Consider the following 12,357-nt stretch of genomic DNA (forward strand, 5'->3'; position numbering starts at 1 on the left):
CTTCCATTAGTTCTAAATTTCCATCAAATTGGAATTCCCCATTATGCCCAAACCTTGTCTGAATGCCGCTTAAAGCACTAGAATAATAGAACAGCTCATTGTCTTGGATAGTTCATGAAAACCGAATTTCCCAATTTGAATATAAAAGAAAAATCTAGCTTATCATAAACCAGGATTTAATGGATGAATTTATAAAGCTTCTGATGACTATCAATATGTAGTCAACGTCGCTTATTTCTGAAAAGGACACACAGAGGATATGAATGCAAAACTAGTGTGAGCACTACAGAAGTCTTTTTTACTTGGGAGCCTAGATTTATTATGTGTTGTTCTTTTTAAAAGCCCATGGATTTCTCTTGTTGAGAATGTTTTTCTAGTAAGCCACAAAGTGAACAGCGAGGAGGCTGAAGAAGAGCTAATCCATTGGCTTTCCTTATAATATGGAGGATGAAAATGGGAATACATTTTTGCAGACCTGAAGAGCTTCCCCACTATCTCACCAGTACATTTGCAGAGAGAATGGAAATGGCAGTATAGTAAAAGCTGGTGTAAACAAAAGTGTGCATTTTAATAAATACATATAAGCTGTTTTTACATTTTCCCTGGGCTTCCCATATTCTTTATTACATTCATATGTGATTTCCTCTCCAGAAATAGTCTCTGTGGAAAAATTCACTGCACGTCCGTCAGTCAGCAGACCCAACTTTCTCAAGTATACATCCAAAATCAGGGTGGTGTTTCCTGTGTGACTACAGCCTTTGATCTTGGTTCAGATGTTCCTGATCCAGCTCTGGTTAACAGAGGCACTGCCTGCTCAGAAGGAAAGGTAAGAAAGTTGCTGATACCTAAGCAATGGCAGAACTGAACACATTATCTCAGCGTTTCCAATTGTGTCTTAATGGTTCCTATTTTCTCTAACCTACGTATTTCTCCCAACCATAGTTCAACAGTGGCAGGTGTTCACTTTCTACTAGCCATACATCTCTACTGTTGCATTAATGCAGTTTGACATCACTTTAACTGCTATGGAATTGGAATCATGGAATTTCTAGTTGTATAAGGTCTTTAGCGGAGCCCCTGGTGGTGCAGCGGATTAAACCGCTGAGCTCGTGAACTTGCTGACCGAAAGGTCGGCGGGTCGAATCCGGGGAGCGGGGTGAGCTCCCGCTATTAGCCTCGGCTTCTGCCAACCTAGCAGTTTAAAAACATGCAAATGTGAGTAGATCATTAGGTACCACTCGGGCGGGAAGGTAACTGCGCTTCATACGGTCATGCTGGCCACATGACCTTGGAGGTGTCTACGGACAATGCCAGCTCTTTGGCTTAGAAATAGAGATGAGTACCAACCCACAGAGTCGGACACGACTAGACTTAATGTCAGCTGAAAATCTTTACCTTTACCTAGTTTGAATATACAGTAGAGTCTCACTTATCCAAGCCTCGCTTATGCAAGTTTCTGGATTATCCAAGGCATTTTTGTAGTCAATGTTTTCAATATATCGTGATATTTTCGTGCTAAATTTGTAAATACAGTAATTACAACATAACATTACTGCGTATTGAACTGCTTTTTCTGACAAATTTGTTGTAAAACATGATGTTTTGGAGCTTAATTTATAAAATCATAACCTAATTTGATGTTTAATAGGCTTTTCCTTAATCCCTCCTTATTATCCAAGATATTTGCTTATCCAAGCTTCTGCCGGCCCATTTAGCTTGGATAAATGAGACTCTACTGTAATCCTAAACCATGGTTTAGTTCTGGGCTGGGAAAAATATTTTGTACAGGGTATGTTTTCCTGTTCTAAAAGGTGGAAATGAGTCTCTCAGTGCTTTGTTACTGGTAACAAGAGCTCTAAATTGAAAGATGCTGGTAGTTTGAGCTCACCTTTATGTCTTGTCCAGCACTTGAAAGTGGTCCCCAAAAAATTCCCTGCAACTGAATTCAGCCTTTCGATTGAAGAAAAATGTTTTGGTTTTTTTCCCCCACCATTATATGCTCATGAAAAGGTGTAGTGTTCAGTATTACGTGCATGAAGTGTGGCATGTCTCTGAGCTGCTTGCTCTTTTCCCTCTTATCTCCTGCTTTGGCACACTCCAAAGGATGAGATTAAAATATCAGTTCCCAATTTCTGTTCCCCTCTGTCCTTTGTTATTTTTGAATAGTTAGTTGGTAAATCATAAACAACTCTCCAGTCCCGTCTAGTTGATTTATTTTATAGGTTCTTCAAGGTTAGCTTTAAGAGGGAAGATCTTATAGTTTAAAATTGAAAAGGGGAAGCTTTTGGTCTATTCCTGAATTTTTTTAAAAAATGCTGCAGTCATGAAACACCAATAAATCTTCTCTTATAGCAGTAGATTTGTTCCTTTCTGATCCTCTTCAAATCGGTTTTGGATTAGTGACCCAGGCCTTTTCTATACTGCCATATAACATCCAGATTATCTCTTTGAACTGGATTATATGCCAGTGCAGATTCATATAATCCAGTTCAAAGCATATAATGTGCATTATCTGCTTCCATGATCTGGATTATATGGCAGTGTAGAAGGGCCCCCAGAGTCAGATCAGTATAGTCAAGGTCATATTGACGTTAAAGTACAGGCTACATCTGAATCTGCCAGTTTTCTCTCCACTGCATAGTTTCATTTTTAAAGATATGGTATGCTTTCTAATTTGATTTTAGACGTTTCAATTTTTTCCCAGGCCTGTGTGGATTCCAAATGTGTGAATGCAAGTCAGCTTGGTTACGATTGTGATGTGAAGACAAAATGTCATGACCATGCAGTAAGTAAAAAAAAAAAAAGATACTGTTCCATTGGTAGAGCAAAAAAAAAAGATTGTGTAATATCCTAGTAGTCTGTCATACCACAATTCATCTGAAACTATTTTCATGTGATCTGATTAGTTGGTGGCATATATAGTTATCCTTTCACATTTGTTTGTCTTAAAGGTACAGGTAGAACATTTGTGATATTATTATTGACACAAAGACATAGTATGACACAGCAAACGGGATATATATGCTGGATTTCATATTACAAAATCAAATCAAATACTTTCCAAGTGTTTAGGACTGTGTGATGCATTTTCGAATGATGAGTGCAGATCTCAGTAAGGTAGCCTTTTGCAGTTGACAGATAGTAATTTTGTCAATGTTTATTGTTTCCAAATGCCGGCTGAAATCTTTTGGCACAGCACCCAGTTCTTACATAGGAGGAACCAATATTTTATTTCTAATAGTTATATATAGTATTTATTCACTAAGTTATAACTTTTTCATTTGTCTCTGTGTATTTTATTTCAAAACAATCTACAATAGTCTCACTTATCTATCACTCGCTTATCCAATGTTCTGGATTATCCAACGCATTTTTGTAGTCAATGTTTTCAATACATCATGATATTTTGGTGCTAAATTCGTAAATACAGTAATTACTACATAGCATTACTGCATATTGAACTACTTTTTCTGTCAAATTTGTTGTATAACATGATGTTTTGGTGCTTAATTTGTAAAATCATAACCTAATTTGATGTTTAATAGGCTTTTCCTTAATCCCTCATTATCCAACATATTTTCTTATCCAACATTCTGCTGGCCCGTTTATGTTGGATAAGTGAGACTCTACTGTAATGTGAATTGTTTGCTTTGATAATCTGAATTATATGGCAGTGCAGAAGGGGCCTTAGAAATCCTTCTACGTAACTTTTTGAGTTAGACATTGAATTAGTAGCTTTGCAAAGTTTGGGGGAACAATAACATTTTGGTACTACATCTTCCAGAATCCCCCATTGAGCAAAAACCCTTGACCATGCTGTCTTGGAGATTCTGTTTGTTGCAATCCAAGTAACAGTTCTGAACTTATCTCAACAAAATACCTTCCTCAATGGAGCTGGAGCAGGCTAACTCAAGAAAAATTAGGAAAAGTCAGGTCTAATGCATCTCTAGCTGTTCTAATTGTGTATTTTGTTATTCTTCCCCTCCCTACAACATTTGTAGGTATGTAACAATAAAGGCAATTGCCACTGTAACCCTGGATGGGCACCTCCTTTCTGTGACAGATCTGGTTATGGTGGCAGCATAGATAGTGGCCCAACACATATAGGTAAGACACATTCTGACTTATGCAATAATTTACTTATTATGGTGGCTGCTTGTCATATTTTACAGTGAACAGTGCATTACTTGCCTCCTCTGTTTGCAAGGCTGTCCAGTCCAAGTCTAGTTTTAAGGTAAAGAACCAGAACAAAAGAGAGCAGAGGTTTTAAAGCCATCCAGGCATTAACACTTGCTATCTGGACAAAAGACTTAAAAAATACACAGCTCACCTGCTCATAGTCTTTCCAACTGGTGAAATACACTGTAATTGTAATTTTACATAACATTTTCTGTAATTACTCCTAATGCATAGACAGAGCTTATGTACATTTTATGTAGTGGTATATCCTCTTTTCTGACATGATATATATTCTGATTTTTGGTAATTAGTAAATAACTTGCCTTCTACCTTAGTAAAATAGTTTTTGATGGCTTAGAGGTGAGATCCAGCAGATTATGGTTTTTGACATCTATTCAACAGTTTAGTATGACTAAAAAATCCCCAGCAGTTTAGGTCTAATGAGATATAAATGTAAAACATATGTGGTTAAATTTATCTTCAGAAAGCACCACTCCAATTGTAGAATATTTGTTGTCCAGTCAGCTTCAATGTATGGCAAACATAAAGAAAAGACTTCCAAGAACTGGTTGTCATCGGCAGACCTACAGATGCAAAGTTAGGGTCATGGCTTAATAGATGAAGTCCATCCTTCCGTTATATGTTCTTTCTCTCTTCCCTCTTCATTTTGCCAGGGATCATCCTCTTTTCCAGTTAGTTGTATCATCTCACAATATCTTATAACAGTCCCAATGAAGTCATTTTTGCTTTTAGTGAGAGTTTAGGTCTGATTTAACCTCAGACCTATTTATTAGACTTTTCAGCAGACTATGGTGCTTGTAGGAGCTACATCCAAGTAATAATAATAATAATAATAATAATAATAATAAATATACATTGCGATGCAATTTAGGTACAACTATATTGTAGAATTACTGCGGTTAAACACCACTTTAACTGCCATGGTTCAATGCTGTGGAATCATGACAGTTGAAGTTTACAAGATCTAATTGCTTCTCTGCTAAAAGGTGCTGGTGCCTCACCAAACTACAAATCCCATAGTTCTATAGCATGGAGTCAAAGTGATGTCAAACAGCATTAATTCTACAATGTAGATGCACCCTTCTTTTCTTGGAAGTAAGCCCATTAAACAAAATGAGATTAATTCTGAATAACCCTGTGAACCACAAGTTAGTGATAATACAAATAATTTCTGCTCTTCTTACACCAATATATCAGCTATTTTTATTCAATTTTAAAAGGAAAAAGCAGCTGCAAATAACTGAGTGGGGAGGTAATCTAGGATGGAGAAAAGGTGTGGTGAAAACCTATATTCACCCAATACAGTGTTCCCACACTACTTCATGGTTCACTTTTCGCAGATTCGCTATTTCACGGTTTTTCAATAAACTCTAAAAGACTATTATAAATAATTAAAAATTACAATTTTACAGCCTAAGGAAGGGAGGAAGGAGAAGCCAAGGGGAGAGAATAGGAGCCCAAGCGGCAAAGAGAGGAGAAGAAGGCTATTTATCAACACACGATTGGTTGATAAAGACTTAGAATAGTGTATAACTACTAAAATAATGTATAAATATTAAAATAAATATAGTGTCCCTACTTCGTGGATTTTCACTTATTGCGGGTGGTCCTGGAACCTAACCCCAGCGATAAGTGAGGGAACACTGTAGACAAAATGTGGTAGATGACTGAACTAAATAATGTTGTTGAGGTTAAATTCTACCTCTTGCAGCACCACAGTTCAAATATAAACAAAGCAAGTAACTTTCCTCTTCTTTCCTCCCTTAGATACATCACTTCGAGATGGCCTCCTCATTTTTTTCCTACTTGTGCTACCTTTGTTAATTCTACTTGTGGCTGCATTTATTAAAAGGGATGCAATCAAGAGACGACTTTGCAGAGGACGTCGAAGACGTCAGAGGTAGAAATAAAAATACTAATAAACAAAACACAAAAATAAACAAAAGACATTCATTTTTAAATGTATTTGTTATGTAATGCTTTTGACATGAAATAAAACAAAAGACATGAATTAGACAAAAGACTGTATAGTTTTTAAGTGTGCTTTTAAATATATTTTAATATTTTTGTTACATGACAAAAATATTGATTTTTTGTATATTAATATCTTAATGCATTTGCTCTGTTCTAACTGTATTGTGACATGTTTGCTGTTAGCTGCCAGGAGTCCTTATATTGGGAAAAAGGTAGGATACAAATAGCATAAATAAATAATAAACAAAATCATAATAATTAAAATAGACATAGCAGTGGTTATCCCACTGTTTGGGGATACCCTCTCTCTATGTACTTCATCCCTTTGTATTCTGAAGGCAGAGCAAAGCTTTTTTTTCAAGGAGCCATTGAACCTACAGCCATTTCTGTAGAAGTAGTAATGGTTTCAATTGTTCTGTTTACATAGCTTTAGAATAGGGCTAGGAGCAGTGTGTTTCCCTAGATATTTTTGAATTGCGATTCAAAGCATGGCTCACCATTGCTATTGCTGGGCAGGGTGGCTGGCAGTTGGAAGATCAACGGCAGGTAATGTAAAATATGATGAGCCAATGCCATTGCAGTTAGAATGCTGGGATTTGGAAGATCCAACCTCCAGTCCAAACTGGGTTACTGGAGCCTCATTTACACTGCCATATAATGCAGGTTGAAACTGCATTATATCACAATGTAGGTGGAACCCTAGTATCAAAGGCTTTGCCATTGTCATTCAGTCTAACCTACCTTCATGGGATTGTGATGATGATAAAGTGAGGAGGAAGACGGCCATTTATGTCCCATTGAGCCCAGTGACATAAAGATGAGTTAGAAGTGTGATATATAAATATATATTTAAAAATATTACATTTAGCTATGTGTCATGGCACATGAATGAATTATCAAGCACACAGAAGCCTTTGTAAATAGTAAGCAATGACTGATGAACAATAACAAATGACAATTGGGATTAAAATTTGCAAATGACTTTGTCTACAGCTGTTCTTTATTCCAAAGAGGACCAGAGGTTGAACTTGGATGTCCAAAAACATCCAGAAGTAAAATGGGTTAAACCAATTTAATCCTGCATTAAGCAAACTTGGGGAATACTCCCGAGAAACACCAGAGCAGCCCCACACTTTTGGGTGAGTGTGGACAGTGCAGCGGAATCTAATCCAAACCTGTCTGTCCACACAAACCAGCAGCACTATCCACTTTTTTCATCCACTTGGAAGCAAAGGGAAAAGCGGATAGATTGAGCCCATGGCCATGCTACCAAGCTTTGGAGAGCTCCTAGCCATTGCTGGGCCCCTTTGTTGCCATGAAAACCAGAGAGGAGGAATCACAACCATATTGAGGCTTTATTTTGTACCCTCGTTAGTTTTAAATTATTTTATTTATATTTTCAGAGCTAAGGAGGCAGCGCAAGCAAGACAAAATCAGAATCAAAATGAACCCAGGGAGCCTAATGCAGCAAATCCAAGGCGGGTAAGAATGCTTTTATCAAATGTTTCCTTTTGAGTAACTGTGAAAGATTATAGCTCTCCATTGTACCAAGGTATTCCTTTCTTCTTTTCTCATTTTATAAAGTTATCTCTTACTTAGGAATGTTGACTTGCTTTTATTGAATATTAAACCAATTGTCTTAAATTTATATACAGTATTTTTAGAATGTAAAAAAACCCAGAGTGGTTTCAGAATTATTTCAAGAAACACAGTTTTCTCTTACTATATGCTTTATTTTCCCTCCTCAGCCTGTAACATCTAATTCTGGAGTCTTTACGATATCCCACTTTCCTGCACCAAGGTTTGCACTTTTCCATATATTTTTGCATGTGTAGCTGGCTACCATTGGGGCAGCCCCTTACTACAAGAATAAGAAAACCCCTTTTCTGGTGCGGACCACATTCTTCCAGGGGTAAATTATAGTTGATGGCTGTGGATGCATGTTGGCTGTGAGTTAGACTCCACAAAAATTCTCTCATTAGGATATGGGTGAGGAAAGTAGAACCTTAGTCCAGAAATATTTTAAATATAAAATTGGGTGCAAAATTACTCCATAATCGCCCATAATACCTGCAGAACTGCAGGAAAAAAGCAGTGATCTGGTGCTGTTTACTTCCAAGTCCCAAAAAAGATGGGGAAAATTGCCACTTTTGGGCTAAAAAGCAGAACAGAAATTGATGTGAAAGCATGTAAGCCTGAGGCCTGGAACTATTTTTGTTTTTAGCTAGTAAAACATCATGTAGTGATGCTGCTATATAAATAAATAATAATGTGCAGTCATTCACATTGTGACCTGTGAAGGGAGGTAATAAATGGTTCCTATCCACAACGTCATTGTACACCTTGATCTATAGTAGGTCAACATAAATCCTTCATCTCTTACCTTTTTATTAGTTGAGGTTGAAAGGACTTTTCTTTAAATCAGTGGTAACATGCTGGCTATACAGTGGTGAAACCATGTAGACATTTTGAATTCTAAACAAGGGGGGAAAAAGCTATTTACCACAATGCTAACAATTGTGACACTAAGGACTACCTTACATTTACAGTATAGTACAGTATTTACTCAAAAGTTGCTTGGTAACCACATGAATTTTATAGACAGAGAAAATGCAGGTGTTGTTTTGTTGATTCTTTCTTCTGAAATATAGTTCACAGCACCTGATATTTATTGTTGGTCTCCAATTCAAGTAGTAACCTGAGCTGAATCTGCTTAGCTTCCAAGATAAGAAAGGATTTGGTGCCATTAGGCCATCTTTTTTCACAACTAATACTCAATGTTATTTAGAAACAGGTTTGAATCCCTATTTAAAGCATTTCTTAGGTCTATATCCCATTGTCTTCATCTGGAGAGAATTCATCTGGATTAATCAGTAAGTAAAACTATTTGCATCAAACAGACAATTGTAATATATGTATCTCTTCCATCTTTTAGGCCACCACTTCGAGGCCAGCCAGGACCTCCCCCACAAAGGCCTCCTTTGCGACCCCCAGTCCCACCCAGACCTGTTTTCACCAGTGCTTCCTGAGGAAATATCAGTAACTTAGATTGACACCTCAAATGTACTAGGAAAGATGTGCCAATGTTAAATCTGTGAAATGTTTCCAAAAGTATTATTTTTATTAACCTGCATGTAAAGACCTCATTTTTATAGGACAGCACTGCTATAGTTTTGGGTGATTTAACTTAAAAATAACTTTAAGAATGAAAAAAACAAAAATTAATCAGTAGGCAGCTTAGAGATGTCAACATGATTTCACTTGTATTAGCTATATGGTCCTCAGATCACATATACCAGTGTTTTTCAAACTGTGCTCCTCCAGGTGTTTTGGACTTCTGCTCCCAGAAATCTTGGCCAGTTTCCCAGCTGTTAGAAATTCTGGAAGCTGAAGTCCAAAACATCTGGAGGAGCCCAATTTGAGAAACTCTTGACATATATGTAAGGTCTTTCCCCAAACACAGAAGTGATTTTAACAATATCATTAGAAATGGGATTTTCCCCAGCTTTTCTGTGAATGCGGCCTTTGAATTCAGCTGTCTAAAACATAAACCAAACTGTGAAAGAAATCTGTTGAAGGAAAGGTTCTGAGACTAAAACGTAATTGAAGAAACTGTGCTGTATTAGCATTTTCCCAATACACAATAGTATATATATTCTCCCCTATTCATCAAAGGGGATCACTGCCAATGACACAAAAAAGGGTTTGTATCCTTAGAATATTCTTTAAATCAACTCTCAAAATTGTTACATTTTCTTACTTTAATTGCTGCTTGGTAAATGTATGATATGAAGAAGATAAAAGTATGATATGAAGGACATTTACATTTGGTATGGAGGTTAATTGGTGTCAATGTTTACAGTCATAGAAATTCAATATCCACATTTAGCTTTTTTTTTAAGACAGAAAATGAATGTGAAACCTCACTAATAGATTTCAATGGTACTGTTTTATTGATGGATTTTCTAACATCTATTTTATTTGCAGTTTTGCACAAATCACTAGGTAATGCTAACTGGAAAAAAGGTGTTACTCATTCTGATATTGAAGTGAATAATTTTGTAAGAAAAAGAAATAAATATATATATCTTGCCATTTCAATTGCATGGTTTTTTTTTTTACAAACAGGGCATAACTTAAAAAAAAATCTTTTAAAAATCAATGATAGAAGAGTTATTTATTTCATAATACCCTCAGTATTCTCATTTCTGTGTGGTAAAAGGTAAAGGTTTTCCCTGATGTTAAGTCCAGTCATGTCTGACTCTGGGGGTTGGTGCTCATCTCCATTTCTAAGCCTAAGAGCCAGCGTTGTCCGTAGACACCTCCAAGGTCATGTGGTCATGACTGCATGGAGCGCCGTTACCTTCCCACCAGAGTGGTACCTATTGATCTACTCACACTGGCATGTTTTCCAACTGCTAGGTTGGCAGAAGCTGGAGCTAACAGCGGGCACTCACTCCGCTCCCGGGATTTGAACCTGGGACCTTTTGGTCTGCAAGTTCAGCAGCTCAGTGCTTTAACACACTTCGCCACCGGGGTTCCCTTCTGTGTGGTAAGGTTTTAATATATTTATACACATAATAAAAGTGAAAATATGTACGTTTGTGTGTGGCTGGGGTGTCCACTTCCACAGACAAGCTCCCACTTCCACAAATAGCTAAAGCTTTCACTACTCAGGGAGACACCAATAGCTCTCTCTCCAGTGACACTGCAGGTTATAGTGAGCACCACGAACTTGTCCAAGAGCCTGCCAATGTCCTCCACAAACACCATACTGCCCACCACCCAAGTGAAGGTTTCATACGGGGACCATTTCATACTACATTTTATGTGTTTCCTCCACCACAGGCATCCCAGTGTTTCTTACTCTCTTCATTGATGAATTTGCATGACCCCACCCACTGCCTTTCCCTTAACTTTTACCGATTCTTTTCTAAGGCACACAGCAAACAGGGGAATTGATCAGCAACTGAACATACTAGAGAGGTTCAGGGAGAATTCTTCATGATTTATAGGAGTTCTAGGTACTGGGATGTATAGTTCACCTGCAGTCTAAGAGCACTGAATTTACCAACCATGGAACTGGAACTAACTTGGCACACAGAGCTCTCATGACTAACAAAAATATTGGAGGGATGTGTAGTTGTAATTCACCTACATCCAGAGTGCACTGTGAACCCAAATAATGATGGATCTGGACCAAGCTTGGCATACATACGATATGCCCAGATTTGAATACCAGTGGGTTTTGAGGGGAACTGGCATGGACATTTTGGAGTTATGGGTGCTGGAATTTATAGTTCACCTGCAATCAGTGAGCACTCTGAATTCCACAAAGATGGAATTGGACCAAACTTGGCACACAGAAACCTCATGACCAGCAAAAAAAAAACCCCAAAAAAACAACACTGGAGGTCTTTGGGGGGAATTCACGTTGATTTGGGGAAGTGTAGTTCACCTACATCCAGAGAGCACTGTGAACCCAAACACCGATGGATCTGGACCAAACTTGGCACACATATCTGATATGCCGAAATGTGATTACTAGAGGGGTTTGTGGGGAACTGACCTTCCTTTCTTGGAGTTGTAGTTTACCCACAATCAGGGAAATTGTGACCTCCACCAATGAAGGACCTGGACCAAACTTGGCACACAGAACCCGCATGACATAATTCAAGCTACTGGAAGGGTTTGCGGGAACAAACTCACCATAGTGGGAGTTGTAGTTTACCCTACTGACAGAAAGCACATTGAACTCCACCCATGATGCATCTACAGCAAACTTGCCCGACATAAGGAACCTTAAGTACTGATGGAGTTTCTCGAGGTTAACCTGGCATGATGGGAGTTGTAGTTCACCCACAAATTGATGCATTTTGTACAATTTAAAAATTGACCTTTTCAACGCCGGGTACCCAAGCTAATAAATAATAGAGGTGGGAAAGGAGCAAACCCCATGATGGGGTTGCCATAAGACCAACATTATTAAGCAACAACAGCACAAATCCTTAAAGCTAATAGAGACTCATCCTCACTTCCATTTGGCAATTCCTGAAAGATGCTCGAATGTGGAACTGCGCCTGCGCAGAGTAGCATTCGAAAGTAAATTTCAGGTTGAGCGGGATTTCCCGAGCCATCGCGAGGTTTGGCTGGACCAGACGATTTCGGCTTCAGTATTGGCTG

At 37.9% G+C, this 12,357-nt stretch overlaps 1 protein-coding gene and 1 long non-coding RNA gene across 3 annotated transcripts in view; one reads left to right on the forward strand and one right to left on the reverse strand.

The window, feature by feature from the left end:
• The window catches only part of LOC100560442 (disintegrin and metalloproteinase domain-containing protein 9), a 53,200-nt gene extending 42,925 nt beyond the window's left edge, over positions 1 to 10,275 (forward strand). For both annotated transcript variants that reach the window (XM_008106727.3, XM_008106728.3), the window contains exons 17-23: positions 652 to 826; positions 2,705 to 2,785; positions 4,002 to 4,107; positions 5,968 to 6,100; positions 7,578 to 7,656; positions 7,923 to 7,975; positions 9,110 to 10,275. In XM_008106727.3, the coding sequence (XP_008104934.2) occupies positions 652 to 826; positions 2,705 to 2,785; positions 4,002 to 4,107; positions 5,968 to 6,100; positions 7,578 to 7,656; positions 7,923 to 7,975; positions 9,110 to 9,203 (721 nt within the window). In that variant the 3' untranslated portion in view covers positions 9,204 to 10,275. The remainder of the gene's footprint in view (positions 1 to 651; positions 827 to 2,704; positions 2,786 to 4,001; positions 4,108 to 5,967; positions 6,101 to 7,577; positions 7,657 to 7,922; positions 7,976 to 9,109) is intronic.
• On the reverse strand, positions 713 to 12,347 carry LOC103278261 (uncharacterized). Its single transcript, XR_505919.2, has 3 exons — positions 12,210 to 12,347; positions 8,558 to 8,649; positions 713 to 810 (listed from the first exon to the last, which is right to left on the reverse strand). It is a non-coding gene; the product is annotated as an uncharacterized LOC103278261 (long non-coding RNA).
• Between the last annotated feature and the right edge of the window lie 10 nt (positions 12,348 to 12,357).

Source organism: Anolis carolinensis, chromosome 3 (genome assembly GCF_035594765.1).
Source record: "Anolis carolinensis isolate JA03-04 chromosome 3, rAnoCar3.1.pri, whole genome shotgun sequence".
Lineage (NCBI taxonomy): Eukaryota > Metazoa > Chordata > Lepidosauria > Squamata > Dactyloidae > Anolis > Anolis carolinensis.